The 21,162-nt window shown below is 41.5% G+C and overlaps 1 protein-coding gene across 1 annotated transcript in view; it reads left to right on the top strand.

Annotated features, from left to right (window-relative positions):
• Window positions 1–21,162, top strand: part of PRUNE2 (prune homolog 2 with BCH domain) — a 180,085-nt gene that overhangs the window by 87,526 nt on the left and 71,397 nt on the right. The window contains exon 7 of the mRNA XM_054987592.1: window positions 19,594–19,752. Coding sequence (XP_054843567.1) covers window positions 19,594–19,752 — 159 coding nt within the window. The remainder of the gene's footprint in view (window positions 1–19,593; window positions 19,753–21,162) is intronic.

Here is a 21,162-nt window from a genome sequence, read left to right on the forward strand (position 1 = left end):
TTGCTAGGAGTTAAATGATTCGATGTAGGAACTAAATGCCTCGGGCTTCTTAAGTGCATGGCTGTATCTGTATCAGGCCTGACCAGAGTCATCCAGAACAACAGCATATTTTTGAGGCCAGAATGCATTGCATGGAAGCTTATAGTCAAATACTGTGTTGGGAGCTATACTAGGGATCCTAAAGACAGAGAGACCTACACAGAACACAGACTTTTCCTGTGTTCCTCTTCATTCCTAGGTTTCCTTATGACTTCTAGAAAAATAATTCCTGAGGTCTGGGAAGGCCTAGAAATAGCTCACAGGGACTGGAATGAGGAGGAACATGTGGGTGAAATGGCTTTTCCTTCTGCTTCTACACACACAGCTTCATGGAGGGGAGGGGAGGGGAGGGGAGGGGAGGGAGGGATGATCCTCTTGTCCAGCTCCCTCTCCGTTGTCCAGCTACTCATCTGTGCAGATCCCACAACCCTGAGAATGATCTTTCTGGTTATCAGAAAAGGCTTGTGGGCATGGAGAAGAACATGGGAAATCTCCATGTGCCTTCTGTGCCAGAATAGCCCTTTCAGTTTCAAAAGGAAAAGTTGCTGTACTTACAAAGAAAACTCTACGCTTTGTGGAAAGCAAAGTGCTTGGCAAGGAGGCTTAACAAAGAAGCTAGGAAATGAACAAAAGTCGGAAATGGACTGAAAAGCAGGGCCTTGAGGAAGCAGCAGGTTCTGACCTTATGATTTTGAAAAGAGGAGCGTGAAGCTGGATCCATTCTCGCGCAAAATCGCACGGGATGAAGCTGTCATTCCAGGAGCTTGGCGCGATGTTCCATTGCCGGTAAGCAGTGTGAAAACGGCCAATTTCTGCCAATTTTTGGGTGGAAGGGAGGAGGGACAGGGTGACCCTTGGCATTTGGGCTCTGAATGGCTGTCCTATCAGGCAGTCCTCAAGTAGCTTCCTGCAGCTTACCTCATGGGAGAGTTGCATTGCTGGGAGGGTGTGGACAGAAAACCTGAGGGCTGCAGGTTTTCAATCTAATCCTCGGCTCATATTAAAAAAAGGGGGGGTGTAGGATGTTGGGCATTCATGTGTTTTCTTCCATCCCTGGCATCTTTTAAGAAATAAGGAAAAACCTTCTCTACTTGAGGTCTGGGACAGGTGCTGCCAGTCAAAGTCGAGAATACTGAGGTAGAACAATCATTTGACTGAGTATAAGACCGCTACATTTATTTGTTTAAAAGAGGTTGGATCCAAATCCTATTTTGTGCCATTTCTGTTGCAGGAAGAGGAGTTTTTTTTTTTCCTTCAGTGATCCCCTCCATAGATCTCTGCCTCACTCTTAGCACTATTTCTGGGTATTTCCTGGATTGCAAAGGCAGCATTTCAGAAGGCGCAGCGGGGACACAATGGGAGGTGATAGTGGGACTTCATTCACAGGACTATAGAGGCAATTCATTCTGATTAAAATCACTCAAAGTGGATTCCCATTGGAATATTGGTACCTATTTGTATTTTATATCTAATGATATTTGATTTCAGTTTGTGACTGTGTCAGAAATTTATAGTTTGTATGCAATGGCATTTTGTGTTTGATGGTATTATGAACTTACGTGCAATGTTATTCCACAGATTCTGCAATAATTTTCAAGTGTTCTGCCTTCAGCTCATATAATCCACATTAACATTTATAAAATCTCTTCTCATTTTGTGGGCAAATTATGGTGTTCCAGAACATACCTTACATCCTTGCAGCTGCAAGTTACAGAGGAATAGCTGTAGTAGAAACTTTCAGCTAGTCTTCTCATTAAGAAAATATTAAAATAAACTTTCAAAGAACCCAGGCTTCCTTGGAAGACAATTGAAACCCAGTGGACTATCCTTATTTGATGGTTGTAGTATGAAATGCTATTTAAGATTTTATATTGTTTAATTTAACATGATTTATCTTAGAGCATTTGATGGATAACATCATATTTGAGAGTTGAAAACATGCATGATATCATATTCAAAGCCTGCCAAAATGCCCAAGAGATACCAGCAATCTAAAGGTTTTTGAATTTTGTACATTCAACTGCAATCCAAATTTTGCTCCATACTTTCTGAAGTAACATTTGCTTCTTCATTTTTCTTAAATAACAAAATTCAGCAAATTCAGTATTGAATTTTTGCAAATATTCCTTTTGGCTCTAGAATACAGTTTGTTGCTTTACTGTAAGGGTGAGCCAAGCATCCTTAATGCCTAATTTGGAAATAATTATTGATTAGCTTTAGAGTTCATAAGTAGGGAGCAACTACAGATAGACAAATATAAGGGTTTTTGTATATAAATTAATAGGAGTGACTATATGTAGATATTCATGGTAGGGTGTAAATATTAATATGGCATAAACATAATGTAAACTACTGTGGAAAGAGAGAGGACAAATGCTCAAGCTACAATTTCCTTCTATTTGTGACTATTGTTTTTCTGTTAAAACAACCTATCATTTTGTGCTAATGTCTTTTTCTCTCTCTCAGAATGGTAGTGGTTAAATCAATAGTTAATGATGTTCGTCATGTAATTTGAACATCTAGTTTGTTTATGCTAGACCAACTTTATCCATACTCCAAACAAATTATCTCTTATAATCACCAGCCTGAAGATAAATTTGTAAATGTTTTTCTGATGATAGTGCTGTGGCTGGCAGGTGTTAAAAGTGCCTCCCAGGGACAAGGATTGAATATGGGCTTGTTCCCACAAACTCCTTCAGGCGAGGATGTTTAGCTCTCTGGCCTGTCATCTGCGAAGGAGCCTTGTATGGTGCCCTGCTAATGAAATCTAATGGGCAAAGGTCATATATCTTTATGAAGAAAAATGCAAAGCTGGTGAGTGATGAATGGGCTCTGTGGGGTTCAGTGGATGCCGCTCAGGGATGAAATCCATGTTTAAATAGTGTTGCAGGCTGCTTGGCATTCTACATTCTTTTCTCCGTAAATACCTTTTGTACACATTATATTGAAATGCCTGAAACAGACAGGGAGATACTTGTAGCCTGTAGGTATGCTGGGATGTGCAGGAAAACCTCATTCTTCATCAGTGTTAGGTATCGACCTGCAGTATATAAAGGATCTCATGAATATAAAATATTCTTTAAAATGCTGACACCAATGACACTACCAATAGTAAAGATAAAATATATATGGAGTCTGGACCATTTTGAGATTTGACAGCCAAATACCTTGGATAGTTTGGATACCTCTAAATTATTACAGTTGTATGATGGAGACGTGGACCTTTTAAAATTTCTAAGTGCTAAGTTGTTGAACCCCTGAGAAGTATACAAGTCAGTACATTCAAGAAATCTATAATCTGAAGTTGGATGAAATTAAATACTCCAGATACTTTTGAATCATTACAGTTTTTTTGAGATGTTATCAGTTCATTTGCTATAGTTATACTGCTGTGCTAAGAGACAGTTCAATAAATCAACATGGGCTTGATGGATTCTACAATGAATGCATGGAAGAGGAAAGAAATCTCTTAGCGCTCCCTCTTTGACAAAAGGGTATGCAAAGAGCCTGAATGGATGAATGGTTGATTAATTTTGCTAGACATTTTCTTGACAGCAAGAAATGTGTTTTTGTATTACAGTATTTACGTGAAAGTTATACCGCACAGGACAAATTGCTGAATATAAATTTATACCTGAGACTGTTTTATAACAGAGTGTTCCTGGTCACTAGGTATGGCAGTCATTGTTCTACATTGCTTAGTATTCCATTACCTGCAGAAAAAAACTATGTACTTCCTTTCTCATCTTTCAAGACTCATAAACATTTGCCCTTGATTTGATATTAATATTGGATGAGAGCATCTGGAACCCATGGATTTTCTCCAGTAACTTTTACAATTAGAGCTTGTAAACAAACTGCTGAGAACAGAAATAAAAGGTCTGGACTTCAGGCCTATAAATAATACATAATGAGCAAAAAGATAGATATATTTGTACTGTTTCAAAATGAAACAGCTGTAGAAAAGTAGGGTTATCAGCATCATTTTTTACTTATAAAAGACCCTAAAAATACTAGGTAGAGTTACAGCCCATGTACAGTGCTTCTACCAGGCTGATTCCCTGCTTGCAGGTTCACAATCTAACTTTGGCTGATACAAGAAGAAGGGTTAAGGAATGACTGGAGGAAATGAAAGGTAATATAGGAAAATAGATTCTGAAACAAGGACAACTGCTTAACGATTTATATGTGGAAATACAGATCAAAGCAAGGGTATTGGCAATTCTTTGCAACAGTATTAATGTATGGACAAGCATTTGTACATTAATAGATTAATTAAAAGAATTAGATAACACACCTGCACTGGTTAGTGTATGAAGTAGTAGAAGTATTAGCTTTAGCAGTAAGAAGGGCTGCTAAGAATTGTGAATGTGACGACCCACCAAATGTATCTTGATCAAAACTCCTTGCCTACATCTGAATAGAGTTCTGTGATGGAATCAACATAAAAATGTCAGGATTGCCAAATGCTACATCCAGCAGAGGCAGGTAAAGGCTTGAAACAGCAGCGAGAAGGGAGGACAATTGAGAGAATGGCAGTTGGCAATTGAACTGACAGTTGGTGCTAACAGGAGGGGTTGATAGTTGGAGCAAACTGAAGAGTTAGAGAGTTGGAGCCTGGCCTCCAACCAGAGAGGGTCAGCCAGAGAGTCCTCTGTGTGAGGAAGAAAGTTTATGAAGCACAGTAAAGTTTATGAAGCACTTTTAGTCCTTGTTCTAAAGTGAGTCAGACAGCACTAAATTTTTCTGAGACAAAATAGATCTGGGGACTTGTAGTTGGCCCAGGAAGTGGGTAGAAAGGAGTCTCCCCTTCAGCCAAAGAAACCAGGTTATAGCTTGGATATAAGTATAACTCCTGCCCAGTATCTGGAGAGGGTTTTAACTCAGTGGAATACCCTGAGGCCTGTAGTAAAAGGGAGGAAGTACTGTGGGTGCATAAATTGGAGCACCTAATCTGTGAAGGGGTGAAAAAGGAGGAACTGTATTTCAAAGAGATTAAGTCTGATAACACCAACCTTTCTCATCTAAGTTAGCCAACATAATAAACTTAACCAGACACAGGGCCAAGCTACACATGACGAATGACACTTGAACAGCAAGTGTATTTCTCCCTGTTCACTTGCCCTCCACTCAATCCACTTGCCGTTCAAGTGTCATTTGTCATGTGTAGCTTGGCCCCAAGTGTATTGTGCCTCATGCAGGTGATCTGTATAAAAACCACCTACTTATGGAAGCTTTTAAGTACCTGCCCACACTCCTACCTATCTGTTCTGGTTCTGCCTGTGAATAAACCTTATGTTGTCTTTTAAACTTCAATAAGCCTAATGTTCCAGTTTCATTTCTAAGGGAAATGTAAACCCCTGTTTTCCCCTCTACGTAACCTTGGCTGGGTAGCATTACAACCTATATGTTCTTTAAGGGTGGGACAATAAAAGTTTGAGTTACAGATACCAACATGCTACTGAAGGCTTCCCAGCCCAGGAAACGGCTTCATATGCTTTGGGAGGAAATTTTTACCTCAAAGTAGGGGAAGGACAGCATCAGCTAGAGAAAGCAAAGGGTTTGCAACAAGTTCTCTTGCCTGACCACCTTGATTTTGCTATTTGAAGACTGACTTAAATTTCACAGTAGCTGCTTTTGCTACTTGGTCATGGCTCTGCTATGTACTGGTAGATGTGTCATTTATTTCTGTTTTTGTGGCTTCTGGCTGCTTTTACACCTACCCAGTTAGCAAACTGAATTTTCTCAGTCCCTGGAGAAGTTAACACATCCCTCAGGGTCACATTAAAGTGACCTACTTTTAAAGCACAGATCACTCACAGTTTGCCCCCTCTCTGTACAAATGTATCTGTAGTTGGAACAGTTTGGCTGCCTTTCTATTTAGGTGTCAATGTGGGCACATTGCAACAAGGCCTGAGATGCATCCTTGTTAGTTTTAAAGTTTAAATACAAGTTTTTACAGACAAGGAGGAAGAGGGGAAATGTGAGAATGTGCATGAGTGAATTGATCTGGATTCAGATCATTTGGCAGCCATTAACAGACACTGAGTTACTCTATCATAACTTAGAGATATAGCAACACCAAAGGAGTAAGTTTCAACAAAAATGTAATTTTTTTTCTTTTAACAATATATCTTTTGAAATTGCAAGCACTGTGCAAGATGGAAGTGACAGCTGCAAGACAATAGTGCATCCACAGTTTTCCTTACAATTTGCCATATTTAGGCTGCTCTGGAGATGAACAGTCTGTTGAAAAATTGCTTTCTTTGACTGCAACCAAGATGCAAGATGTGAACCAAGCCAGTAGATAACATCCCTGACATCCGTTCAGGCATAACTGGAATGATAGCATTTTGCAAGGAATATGATACTACATTTTCTTCATGTTTAATTTCAGATTGTGTTATGATATTCAAGTTGTGATTGTAGTTAGTGAGAGCAGAAGATGCAAATAATATTCACAAATCTGATAACCTGGTAATTCAAACTTAAGGAGAGAGTCATCTGGCCTAGGAGAAAAATATATAAAAGTAAAGAGCCTAAGAGAATCCTAAGGAAAACCAGTAGATACTGTATTGGATCCAATGAACTATCATAAGGAGTTCTTAGAGGCATGTCTTCGTCACCTGTCCTCAACAGCTCTCTGAGGGAAGGGGCCCTCATAGACAAAAAAACCATGTGGCATTGGGAGGAGGGGGGTTGCACTGAGGAAGGAGTAGCAGCCAGAATTGACATCTCTCTTTCCTTAGCAGGGGAAACTCACTCAGAAAAGCTTTCTCCTAGCAGGATGATTTCACTCAATTCTCAATGCATCCCCACTATACTACATACTGCTTTGTCCACAAGGATCCCCCAACATTTTTGAGATTTCTAAGTGGTAGTCTAGATATGGGAAACTGGGATAGGAGAGAGGGGTGGGATGACAGCACAGGTACCTAGATACCCCCGCCCCTCCCCAAGCATCAGCAGTAGATTCACAGCACTGCTACCCTCAGCTACCCTGCTGGCAGTTGCCTGAGTTTCAGGCAGAGCAGATGCAACCTGCCTTGGAAAAACAGCCTTGGAAAATGGCATCACTCTTCAGTGGAGGGGAGACCGAGGGAAGAAGGGCAGCCAACTCTGCAGCAGCCCCTGTGGCTACTCCCACCAAGCAGCCTCACAGCACTTCCCACTGGCTGGCAGCAGCTTGCGCTCGACCACTGTTTGCAGTGGTTTATGCCTGCCTAGCACCAGGTATCACTGCTGGCCAGATGAGGCACTTGGGTGGGCACGAGCTGCTGCCACTCCTGCCAGCCAGTGGGTACTACTGGGAGGCTGCCTGGAGGGAGCTGTTGTGCAGCCAGCGGCACTTCCTCCTTCCCTCTCCCCTCCACGAGGGCAGGGCCATTGTCTAAAGCTCTCCTTGAGAGAAGGATGTAATAAAAAGGGGGCAGGGCCCACTTTTGACCAGGGCCCCTGATTTGCTTATTTGAACTCCTTCGGCACCAATAAGTTGTTAGATAGTTTAGCAAGGATACTTCCAATGGAACGAAATTTACAAAAACATAACTGAAGGAAGCCCAAGAATATATTAGTGGCTAGAAATTCAAGATATGAGAAAATAATGTATTTATGAACCTTAGAAAATAATGGAATAAAAATAGGTTGATGTTAAAAAAAGGGATGCCTGCCTATTTCTTGTAAGACCAAGTCATGATGAATGTAACCTAGATTTGTGTTTAACCAACATCCCAAGGGTCAGTATCTGGAGAGGGAATTCAAAAAAATAAGTACTGATGTGACAAATTCATATATATATCGTTATTTTCACTTTGATAATATTACCTGAAAACTTTTATTTTTAAAAAATAGCCCAGGCCTGTTTGCAGGAGGGGGCTTGTAGTAATTAGCTCAAAATTTTCAACAAATGGCACACAGGCTGTTGGCTCGGCATGTGTGCTATAAGATTGGTGTTTACCCTATTATATTGCAATTTAAAGATGTCATAAAGTTTTCCAATGAGTTAATAGGAAGAAACAAGACGATAAAAAGTCTGACCGAGACGTATGAAGAGGCTATTCATATATAGGCTTCAGAGTGAAATTCAGCATATCCCAGGTTGTGGATCATTGGGGTTCATGACATAATTGCCATTATGGGAGGGGGAAAACAGTAATGAGGAAGGAAATATATTCCTCATTTGTACTTCGTGATGGTTGGGTATTTTTAGCAAATGAGTTGTCAGCAGAAAGGCTTCATTAGACCCATCAGGATATCTGCCCATGAATAACGAATCCCAAACTGTACTGACAGTTTCCTTGAGCCAAAATGATGGAGCACCTCTGACAAAAGCCATATTGTGCTCTCCATGTGAGAAGTGTGAGGAACAAAAGAGCCATCTTATTCTTAATTTGGTCAGGTTAATATTGACACAGCTAGCTCCTCCAAAGAGTCAGGTCTATGTGCAGTGTGCATTTATATTGGGTTCACTTGGGTAATCAACTGTCAGATGCCATAAATCAGAAAGTGTAACTGTTGCAAAGGGCAAAAACACAACACAACAAAAAACAATCTATTATGTTGCTTAAATTGTGCTATTTATTCAAGAGTATGCATTTGCAAGTATAGCCAGGAATATCTTCATTCCACAGAAGATATATAACATACTTTGTACCATTATTGTTTAGTTTATGTAACAAACTTTTTGTAAACTATCATGGAGATGTATATTAATTGAATGTATACTGGCCATGAGTTCTACAGTACTGACATGTCCTACTATTCAATCTCCTTTAGAATGATATCAGTAAGATAATTATTTTGGTCTTACAGTGAATGGTGAAACTTTCATTCAGTCATGTTGTCTTGAGAATATTTCCCTGCATCTTTGAGGTTTCTGCTTTACTCTAGATTGTCAGAGCATTACACACTGTATTATTTTACCATCTCAAAATCATGTTGACAGCCTCCTAGACTTGTCTACTAAAGAATTAATCATGTATCAAAGGTAGGGTTGCCAGGTCCCTTATCTCCCCTGGCGGAAGACTGGGAGCCTGGATCTTACCCTGCTGCCTCCATGGAGTCTCTCTTTGTGTGTGCGTGCACCCGGCTTGCATGATGATGTCACTTCCAGGAAGTGATGTCATTACACGGGTCAAAGGGCATCCCGCATGTCAAAGGGCACTCCCCACGCTCCCCAATGGGCCCAATTTGGCCTGAAATCGGCCCGCTGCAGAGCACTGTGGGGTGTGATTCAGGCCGCTGGGGGCACAGGGGCAGTACTAGTACAACAAGAGTGCTAGTAAGCATCCAAGCTTGTGGTTTCATCTTCCCTTCAGGCTTTCTTTCTTTTTATTTCCCCTTGTCTTTCGCCTCTCCTTCCCCAGGCTTTCCTTCATTTCTTTTTATTCCCCTGCAATTCTTTTGTAAAGCGAAGAGGGAAATATTATGTTTAGTCCCAACAGTACACCCTGGATCCTGAGCGACTTGTCATTCCAGGTCTCGTTCCACATGCTCTCTATATGGGCTTCTTTGGGCTACTACCCAAATGGCTTTCTGGATTCCTGCTTGGCATCCATGCCCAGGTGACCCCTCTTGGGTTGCTGCATCAATCATCAGACTGCAGAACATTATCAACCACCCTAGTCAACATCCCAATATTTTAAGGAATAGGTAATATCTCCTTTTACTCTCCTCACTGTTCCTTCTCTTTTCTTCCACTCTGTAATCCTCTACTTTTTGAGATACACTTTTCCTAATGTGCATAAATATTGTTTGAACGGTGGAACTGGGGACTGATATCCATAGAGTCCTTGGTATTTTGTACTGCAAAATACCCAAACATTACTCTGACTGCTTGCTTGTACTTGCTTGTACTTGTCAATAAACTTTCTCTGATTATTTTGCTAAATCCCTGTCTCGATTTATAAAATAGAATATTTGGTCCAAGTCCTGGTTTGGGTAATTTCTGTATTTAGCCAACTAATAGTCTATGGGAGCAATCCAAAGTAGGGCTTCTAAGAAGTCCCATTTTAATCAATGGGGCTTACTTCCAGAAAATTGTTCTTAAGATTGCAGCATAAGTAGGCAACTCCTTCTAGAACAGAAAGTGTGAGACGGGGCAGAGAAGTTTCTTATGCCAAGTTATCGTGTGTGGCTCTGGAAGTACAAATGGGCTTGCTCACAGAAGATGTACAGTATATACAGAGCATACATAGTAACATGCTAAAGTTAATTAATTTAATGTGAGGAATATACTCTGCTGTTCTTTGCAACAACTTACACAATGCAATCCTAAGCAGAGTTATGGCTTAGACTGGAGTAACTGTGCTTAGGATTGCACTGACACTGACTACTTTGGCTGGGAAAATTCAGCTTGTTAGCTCTGGTTATTATGGTGGAACATGATCTCGTGGAACCTGGTCAAACCCCAGTAAAAGAACAGAGGTTGTACTGTATTCATGTTTGGTGGATTTCTCCTAGGCCTTTTCTGCACTGGTGATTTCTCCTCTCTTTTGACTGTTCACTCCTGAGGGGTCATATTTGTTTTGGACACCTACCTTTCTGCACACTGATTTTAATCCTATTGTGCGTGCCATCTTTTTTTGTCTGCACCACCATGGAATAAAGAGGGGTATGCGGTGAGATATGGATGTCATCATCAGCATCACTGTTGGCATCACCGGTGCTGTCGCATCATCACCACATCACATCATTTTAAAATTTTCATCTATGCCCCATTGCATTATTATGTTATGGCATACAATGTTATGATGTTACAACCTACCAAAGGCACTGAGCATTAAGGCATTAGCAGTAGGAAAAACAAACAAACAAACGAGACATGAAAGTGAAAAGAAACCCAACATGGTGTGTGTGCAGTGTTGGCACAGAGTCACCACAAACACAGAACTTTTAACCCCAAAAGCCTGAAGAGGATGGAGGGGGAAAAACTGAAAGTAAAATTCGACATGATTGAAAAAGCTGACTCAAAACTGCATTGAGAAAAACATCGGGGAATAAACGCAGGCAGAAAATCCAAAGAGATATCTTGAAAACGCCACATTGAACTCTAAAGGGGGAGTTTCCAGAATTCAGAGGAAAACCCAAAGAGGTATGGGGCCAAAAATGGCAAAAATCACCTGTGCAGAAAAGACTCTAGTGATACTTAATTAAACAATTGGTTACTACTATTATTATGAGTTGTTTATTATTATTATTATTATTAGTAGTATTCTGAGGATAATCACATGAATGATGACTTATATAAGGATGGGATAGAAATCTTATCAAAACCAATAGGAAGGAACCCAGTATTCTTTTTTAATATTTACATATAGAAAAATTGCAGTGCAGCCCTAAGCAGAGTCACACCTTTTAAATTCAATGGGCGTAGAAGGTTATGTCATTTATTTATTTACAACATTTATATCCCACCTTTCTACCACTGTCTATTAGTCATATTATTGCTGTTGTACTGTTAGACACATTAACATTGTAATGAGGTCTCATCGGTGCATCTTTCAGCAATATGACAGAACCTATTGGTTTGTTTCAGAAAGCCTGCTTCTAGTATAGCTTATGAGGTGTAGGGATACGCATCTTCTTAAGATGAGAGTAAGATGTATCTTACAGCAACCACCATTTGAACGTGATAATTTTATTTTCTCATTAACAGCGTATTCAGAATATTGTCAGAGTTTACTTATTGCTGGCTCTGTTAGGAACATTTTTTTGGCCAGCATCCAAAGAGCAATGCAACTAGTTGTGTCTGCCTTAGGGAATTTTGGATGCATTTCTTGAAAAACAGCCCCTCCGTGCACTTTTGAAAATGACAGGAGATTCAAAAGGAGTTTGAGATATGTAACGTTGATATGACTTTCAGTGAATAAAAGGTAATGAACACTACAGGTTGTGCACAATCCCATGGGTTAAAATAGCTCTTTGAATCCCAGTCCTTGTTCTCTGGCACTTGGGTAACTGATGTGTAATTTAATCTCAGGCCCATTATACTGTGAGTTAATCCCAATTATATTTTGGCCATGTATCATGCTCATCAAATGAAAAGAAATCACCTCCTACATGCAAAGCACACAAAATTGTGATATGAGCTTTGTTTTTTTCATGTTGAAAAATTAATATTTTTCCTCTCTCAATTTGATAAATAGTGTTTTCCATTTTAATTTTAACTGAAGGGGAAACAAAACACATTTTATGGACACGTCTGAGTAGATTAACAAATAGTATTTGTACACATGCAAGTTAAAGAGTAATTTATCAGGTAGAAGACAGATGTATGTAGTTGGCGGTGAAGGAAGTGAATAGAATGCCCACCTGAATCTACAGTTGTGACATGTTGTTGATGAAGTGATGTTTATTTAAGAAGAGTGTTGTGTAGTAGCAGCATAAAAGCCAATAATGTCACATGGTAATGAGTTTAGCCGGAAGACAACAATACATTGTCTCAAATACAAACAGAACAAGCCAAAGGGAATTTTTTTCTAAAAGCAGATGAAGTTGTTCTGTATTTTACTAAGCTATTGCAAGAGGCAGAAACTAAAGAAAAACATTCAACATGTTGAGTGGATACATATCATTTACTCACAATAAAAACAAAACAAAAACAATCTGATTTGGTTGTTGGTGTTCGGGGCAATTAAACTTTCTCCATTTTCTAGCAGCTCATTTTTTACTCCTTATCAGACATCACTGCAGTTCCAGAACTCTGGTCAGCTATGATGTATTGAAATGACATAGGTATAGCAGATCACATGGAAAACGAAGAGGTCAGTGCTGCTGACCCAGAGAATCACATGGCTGGCATGATGCTCTCTCTGTCCTGACACACATCATTTCACTACTTCATCCATTACCAGAGAGGCATGGGATGGAGACATGGGGGAAATAGCAACTATGCTCAATGATGTATGAATCATGCTACAGTCATGGAGAGGGTCATAAGTATAGCTTGGCTTCAGTTATGTGGGGAGTTACAATAGCCAACTTGCCCTACTCTACAGGAAACTAGGCAATGATTATCCACAATTTAAAGAAGCCATTGCCACTTCTTTTAAAGCAAACAGAGATTAGCCACCCACCCAATTATTGCAAGTGTAAATATTTAAACATTTAGCTGAGAGTTTTTTTTTCAATTCAGTACCCAGTTCCACTGGACTTTCTGTGTTTTATGTTGGAATAAACACACACACACACCAGGTTTGTCCCAAAGTATATATTTGCTCATATGTAAATTAAGAGGTGGAATACCTCAAATCATGGTGTTTTTTGAGAAGAACAAACTGTGCCATTCAGCACATGATTATTAGCACCGGGCATGTGCAATCTCAACATTTTAGAACAACTCCATAGTGTTCTGAATGACTATCATCAGCTTTCATTTAGATATAACATATCAAAGTATCGTGCTGTTCTAATGAAATAAAGTACTGCTACAACAATTACAAAATAATTAAGTTGTTCTGATTTCATCTGTGCACAATTTAACATCAACATACCAGCACATGCAATCTTCCCACCTTCAGACCTATACATAAAGTGCTAGTACATTCAATACAATTGATGAACAGTCATTTAACAACATTCAATATTGCTTTTTGTAAACAATTCTTGATATAAGGTGCATAAAGTCCATCAATGCCAATTGTAGGTCAAGGTGTACAGGATGGAAAGGAAACCATCTAACGGGCTGACCCGTTCGCTATAGGTCCCATTTCAGTTCTTTATCAAAGATGGTCAAAAAGTTGACATCAATTTCACAATTCCTGAAACGATTCTATTCAATCACTAGTAAGCCAGACGTCAGGTAATGCTCCTAAGGAAGGCTGCCTATGGAAGGCCGTAGTAGTACTTTATTTTGTTAGAACATCACGATACTTTGATACGTTATTACTTCTCATGATTCTCTCTGTACTGTTTTCATTCAGATATAGGCATGCACTTAAGAAGTTAAGCATCTAGTTAGCTTTCTTATATCAGATCATTTAATACCTGACAAAAGGTGCACCTCAATAACATTTTAGGTTTGTTACTTGGTATAGTACACAAGTAAAGTCTATGCTTTTATTCTAGTCTATCCATTATATGCTTTTATTAAAACATAATTATTCAATATTCTTAACGTTATCTCAATCAACATAAAATCATACCATTAATTCTAGCTCTCTAAAGGAGAGCAATTACATGAGTCCATAAAAGTTTCTTACCCCAAGGTCACATGCATGGAGCCCTTTCTAAAAAGATGCTCCCAATGAATTCAGCTTCCCACTTTCCATATTTATAGAGTTTCAGAATACTGTCCAAACAATAGCTAACTGTCCTGCTTGATAAGGGTCACATTCTTGGCTAATCGTTATATTAAAACTAGGGGTGTGCAAGCCAAAAATTTTCGGCTATAGCCGAAAGTAGAAAGCCGAAAGAAGATTCTCTATCGTTAAAGCCGAAAGCCGAAACAAGAATCTCTTTCGGCTTTCGGCTTTCGGGATTCTTTCGGCATTCTTTCGGCATTCTTTCGGCTTTTTTCTATGGGAAAATGCCTTCGTCTTCCAGGACGGCTGGAGGAGGCATTTTCCCACCGAATAAGCCCAAAATTGGTGGGAACCTTCCTCTAACCCTTCTCTAACAACCACCCAAGTTTCAGACAGATTGGACTTTGGGGGGCCATGTTATGGCCCCCCAAAGCAGGTCCCCCCATCCTCCCATAAGAAAGCGAAGGAGCAGCATATTGTTAGCATGCTGCTGCTCATCTTTCTTCATTATTTCCTATGGGGAAAAAAATGAAGAGGCAGGCTTCCTTTGCCAGGGGTGGCATTTTGCATGCAAAATGCCCCCCAGCCCTCAGGGGCCTTTCTCCCACCCCTCCTCCCACCCCCCACCAAGGCTCAGCCTGCTCCCACTTGGGGGGGCCATTTCATGGCCTCCCCAAGTAGGTGCTCTTTTCTCTACCACTGAAAGCTGGGGAAGGCTTGTCTTGCCAGGGGTGGCATTTTGCATGCAAAATGCCCCCCAGCCCTCTGGGGCCCTTCTCCCACCCTTCCTCCCACCCCCCACCCAGGCTCAGCCTGCTCCCACTTGGGGGGGCATTTCATGGCCTCCCCAAGTAGGTCCTCTCATCCCCTAAAGTCCACCCCTTACAGCCCCACACAAACCCAATTCCCCCCCAGCTGCCACACACAGACCCAAATCCCCACATTAGCCCCTCACAGACCCAAATCCACCCCCACCTGCCCCACACCCATAACCCCAGGAACAGGCTGGCAAAGGCCAGCCCTCTCCCTTTGTTCCCTATGCTGGGAACTTCTAAACTCTCTTTCCCTGGGCAATTCTGCACAGCCCAGGGGTGCCACAATGGTGGGCACACTTCTGAGTGCCAGCTGGTCCCTGTGAAAGAGCACCTGAACCACAGACACCCTCCCTCAAATTCCCCCACCACCTACAGAGATGGCTGGCCAGCCAGCCCCATTGTTCCCTATGATGGGAACCAACTGCACAACAAAGAATAAAACAAGAACAACACAAAATAAAGTTTTAAAAAAATTATTTTCTCCCTTCCAAAGTACAAGTAGGCAAAGCATTATGACACATTACACCAGCAGTCCCCCACACAGAAATATTAAAACAAAACTCACTTAACATCAGAGAATCACAAAACACGATTCCTGTCAAAAACACTTTATTTCTTGAACAGCTTTAGGTTACACAGCAGGGGGGAACACCAAAGGGCATGGCAGCACTATCTTACACAAAAATAACACAACTCACTTAACATCAGAGAATCACAAAAGCACAATTCCTGTCAAAAACACTTTATTTCTTGAACAGCTTTAGGCTACACAGCAGGGGGGGAACACCAAAGGGCATGGAAGCAGTATCTTACACAAAAATAACACAACTCACTTCACATTAAAGAATCACCCCAAAAAAATTGCTGTCAAAAGCACTTTATTTCTGTAACTGCTTTAGGTTACATAGTAGGAAGGCACCACAGAGCAGGAAAGCAGTGTACTACACAAAAATAACAAAACTTACTTCACATCAGAGAATCACACAAACACAATTGCTGTCAAAAACGGTGAAGTGGGTTGTATTATTTTTTGTAGTACATTCCTATCATGCCCTGTTGTGTCCTCCTACTGTGTAACCTAAAGCTGTTCAAGAAATAAAGTGTTTTTGCCAGGAATTGTGCTTTGTGATTCTCCGATGTTAAGTGAGTTGTGTTATTTTTGTGTAAGATAGTGCTGCCATGCCCTTTGGTGTTCCCCCCTGCTGTGTAACCTAAAGCTGTTCAAGAAATAAAGTGTTTTTGACAGGAATCATGCTTTGTGATTCTCTGATGTTAAGTGAGTTGTGTTATTTTTCTGTGTGGGGGACTGCTGGTGTAATGTGTCATAATGCTTTGCCTACTTGTACTTTGGAAGGGAGAAAAAAAATTAAAACTTTATTTTGTGTTGTTCTTGTTTTATTCTTTGTTGTGCAGTTGGTTCCCATCATAGGGAACAATGGGGCTGGCTGGCCAGCCATCTCTGTAGGTGGTGGGGGAATTTGAGGGAGGGTGTCTGTGGTTAAGGTGCTCTTTCACAGGGACCAGCTGGCACTCAGAAGTGTGCCCACCATTGTGGCACCCCTGGGCTGTGCAGAATTGCCCAGGGAAAGAGAGTTTAGAAGTTCCCAGCATAGGGAACAAAGGGAGAGGGCTGGCCTTTGCCAGCCTGTTCCTGGGGTTATGGGTGTGGGGCAGGTGGGGGTGGATTTGGGTCTGTGAGGGGCTAATGTGGGGATTCGGGTCTGTGTGTGGCAGCTGGGGGGGAATTGGGTTTGTGTGGGGCTGTAAGGGGTGGACTTTAGGGGCTGAGTGGACCTACTTGGGGAGGCCATGAAATGCCCCCCCAAGTGGGAGCAGGCTGAGCCTTGGTGGGGGGTGGGAGGAAGGGTGGGAGAAGGGCCCCAGAGGGCTGGGGGGCATTTTGCATGCAAAATGCCACCCCTGGCAAGACAAGCCTTCCCCAGCTGTCAGTGGTAGAGAAAAGAGCACCTACTTGGGGAGGCCATGAAATGCCCCCCCCAAGTGGGAGCAGTCTGAGCCTGGGTGGGGGGAAGGGTGGGAGAAGGGCCCCTGAGGGCTTGGGGGCATTTTGCATGCAAAATGCCACCCCTGGCAACACAAGCCTCCCCCAGCTGTCAGTGGTAGAGATGAGAGCACCTACTTGGGGAGGCCATGAAATGCCCCCCCAAGTGGGAGCAGGCTGAGCCTTGGTGGGGGGTGGGAGGAGGGGTGGGAGAAGGGCCCCTGAGGGTGAGGGGGCATTTTGCATGCAAAATGCCACCCCTGGCAAAGGAAGCCTGCCTCTTCATTTTTTCCCCATAGGAAATAATGAAGAAGATGAGCAGCAGCATGCTAACAATATGCTGCTCCTTCGCTTTCTTATGGGAGGATGGGGGGACCTGCTTTGGGGGGCCATAACATGGCCCCCCAAAGTCCAATCTGTCTGAAACTTGGGTGGTTGTTAGAGAAGGGTTAGAGGAAGGTTCCCACCAATTTTGGGCTTATTTGGTGGGAAAATGCCTCCCCCAGACGTCCGGGAAGACGGAGGCATTTTCCCATTGAAAAGCCGAAAGAAAGCCGAAAGAATCCCGAAACGTTTCGGCTTTTTTCTTTCGGCTACCCGAAACGTTTTGGCATTCCCCGAAACGTTTCGGCATTCCCTGAAAGAAGCCGAAACACTTTTGTTTCGGCATTCTTTCGGCATTCTGAATGCCGAAACGCACATCCCTAATTAAAACTTTAAACACCATAAGAAGTTATTTATACTGTCTTCTTAAAATGTATAACGTTTTTAGTTCATCTTTGTGGCTCCTCTGCAGTCTCACGTTGAGACTGTGAATGCAGGCCAGCCACGAAAATGATCTCCAGAGCTTTCTAGTTGTAGGTGTGTAACTATGTTGGTAGAACAGCAGAATTTGAGTCCACTGGCACCTTAGACATCAACATGGTTTTCAAGGTATAAGCCTTTGAGAGTCAGAGCAGTCCTTTAGCCAGCTTACACAGAAATGAGTAAAACCTGTGCTGGAGCAGCTCCAGAGTCTAGTATTCTAGAACGAACATAAAACATGAAACAGATTCCACAGCATTACAATTGCTACTGCTAAGAGAGTTATTTTTTCAGTTGTGTTTAGCCTGTCTCTGAAGTCATTCCTGTATAACGCAGTTTCTAACAAGGATCAGTTTGGTATAGTGATTAGAGCATTGGGCTAGGATCTGGGAAATCTAGAATTCAATGCTATTCTGCCTAAAAGGCTTGCCTGTGACCTTCAGCCTGTCACATTCTCTCAGCCTGGCCTGCTTCTCAGGGTTGTTGTGGAATGGAAAAATGGAAAATGCTATAGTGGCTTTGCGTTTCTGTTGGGACTGAATGGTGGGGTTTAGACAAACACCATACTCATTTTTAAAGGGTATCTTATAGGATTGCCAGGTCCCCTTACCCTCTTGGCAGGTAAGGGGGGACCCAGCACACCTTTCTGTCTTCTCTTCGCTGTGCACACTCCCAAAGCTGTGCGATGACATCACTTATGGGAAATCACATCATTGCACAGTCCTGAGAGCTCATGCATGTGGTGCACTAGGCTGATTTGTGCCCCAGATAGGCCCAATTCGGTCCGTTTGGGGCCCAAATAGGCCAAATGCAAAGCTCGGGTGCATTCCCTGGGTGGTGCAATGACATTGCTCTGTTGCGCCAGCCTGGAAGGCCTGTTCCCCCACTTTTCCTCCTTGCTGGCCAGGTGAGTGATGGCAGGGGGTGGAGAGTAAGAGCAGGGGATTCCCCACTCCAACTGGGGGAATGGCAGCCCTTGTGTCTTAAGTTGCTATTCACAATGGGTGACTCTAAGGAAGAAGTCCTTGACATACAAACTTTTATTAAACAGGCTGCTGTCAGATTGTAGATTTCACTTTCTGTATTGATTCAATAAGAATCTCCAAAGTGGGGGAGATTCTGAAGCACTCAAAGCTGCCGGACCGTATTTGGACACCAACAAACATTGCAATTGTAAATACTGCCATTCAGCAGAAGTTGGCAAATCATATTTAGACCTCAGTTGAAAAAATGACAAGAACTCATTCTCACCGATCAATTGATCTAAAGTAAAAATTCCCTTCTCTGTCCAAGCCTTCAATAAGAAAGATTTTTTTCCAATTTTTACATCTGGATTTGACCATAATGTTACTTTAGCATTTGTGAAAGGCAGATATTGTCATGATATTACATGTCTTACTTCTCCAGCTGTAGAAATTGCAGGAGGAACAGAATCCATTTTAATCTGGGCCAGTCCTTTAGACTGCCCTAGTCCATGCCAGGACTTGATATATAAAGTAGTGGCTGTTTGCACAGACTCTGATTTCTTCAGTCCAGATGGACAGCACTCTAGGGAGAAACAGGCTTGCTATTGGAAGGCTCATTATTACTATTCTACACTACAGTAAGCATGGCTTTTAAAAAACTCAGTGTACAAGTATGAATATTAAGCAAAATTACTTCATAAAGCAATACTCTTGTCATATTTCAGAACTGCCTTCTTCACAGAAACATGACTGGAGACCTGAAATCATTTGTAGATAAATACAACTTTGATGTCCTTGTCATTTTGGCAAGCTACTTATCAGAAGGAGGACTGGAAAAAAGGCAAATAGCAGTTTATTCAGAAAACATGGAGCTTGGAAATCAGGTAAGTATCCTAATGAAAGAGTGTAGTATTTTCTTTTCTGTGTCATAGTACAGAATATTTCGTGACATCATATTTTTGCCATTTTAAAAACAGAATAAGTGATAGTCTTAAAATTTCTGTATCAAAAGTTTGCAGAACAAACAACAACCATCTATAAGAAATAATGTATGCATCATACAGTGGCCAAATGAGAGAGAGAGAGAGAGAGAGAGAGAGAGAGAGAGAGAGAGAGAGAGAGGCTCAGTTTGAACACTTAAGTTATTTAAAGGCTACAGAAATGTCACTAATTTCCTTCCATATTCTATTTCCCTTTTACCATCCATTTCATAAAGAATCATAAGGTTTATTCATTTTTTAAAGAAAAAGATTAACTATGAAGCCGTGTAATTGCCCTAAAGAGCTGCTTTCCGTTGTCATTAGCAGCACAGTCCTAAACCTTGGACACCAACATGTTGAAGCCAAAATAATGCTGGCATAGGTAGTCAATATGCTTTGGTCTCTTAGCAGAGATTAGATATGTAAAAAAAAGGACCAGACAGTAAAGCTGGCATACCAACTGTAAACTGAGACCATTCTGGCTTCTTTCTCTGTTGGATGACTGCCTGCAAAGAGTCAAAAAGAAACACATGGATAGTAACTAATGCAACCACAGGAGCAGGTGCACTCAAAGACTCAAGGCATGCTCTGAGCTATGAATGTGAAAGACTGGTAACACCTAGGAGCTCTTGTGGTTACCGTACTTCCTCAATCAGGGTTTACACATGGTGACTTTCCCCTGTTAAGGAAAATAAGATGTTGAAATATATGACATCGACTGTACAAAAGAAGAAGTTCCTGGAAGGGGCAGTCAGATAGGGACATGGGTACAACCCTTTTCTCTATTTGCTAAATGATGTTTCCTTGTTTGTCCCTAGCATGCAACTTTCAGGCTTGCTACTTTCTTAATTTACTTTTCTCTGCATGTCACCCATGTAGGTAAAAGCTTAGAACATCTTTCTCTCTGTTCAGTAACATGACTTCCTGTTAGGAGTATGTTCAAGAAAAATTTTTCTACAATTTTTAGATCAGGGCATATGGTGGTGAGTTACCATGATTGCTGATTTTTGGGTTGAATGTTACTGGTTTGGTATTCATATCCATGTGATTTTTCAGGTTCTAGAGTTTTGAGACCATTATTTGCAATGAGGAATGCATTTGAGGTTCTGGGGCAGCTGTTTGTAAAGATAATGACACTGAATTTGCACATAATGTAGTTCTTCCCCTAATTTAAAGACCCCCCCCCCCCCGAGTTTCAAGTAGATAGAACAAAGGAGATCGGTTTTTACATACCCCTGAAGTAGGTGCCCCTTGGTACAGGCACATTACTCTCTACTGATTCCTAAGGCAGGATGGCAGTCAAGCAGTAGCCTT

The sequence above is a fragment of the Eublepharis macularius genome, chromosome 8, assembly GCF_028583425.1.
Source record: "Eublepharis macularius isolate TG4126 chromosome 8, MPM_Emac_v1.0, whole genome shotgun sequence".
NCBI lineage: Eukaryota > Metazoa > Chordata > Lepidosauria > Squamata > Eublepharidae > Eublepharis > Eublepharis macularius.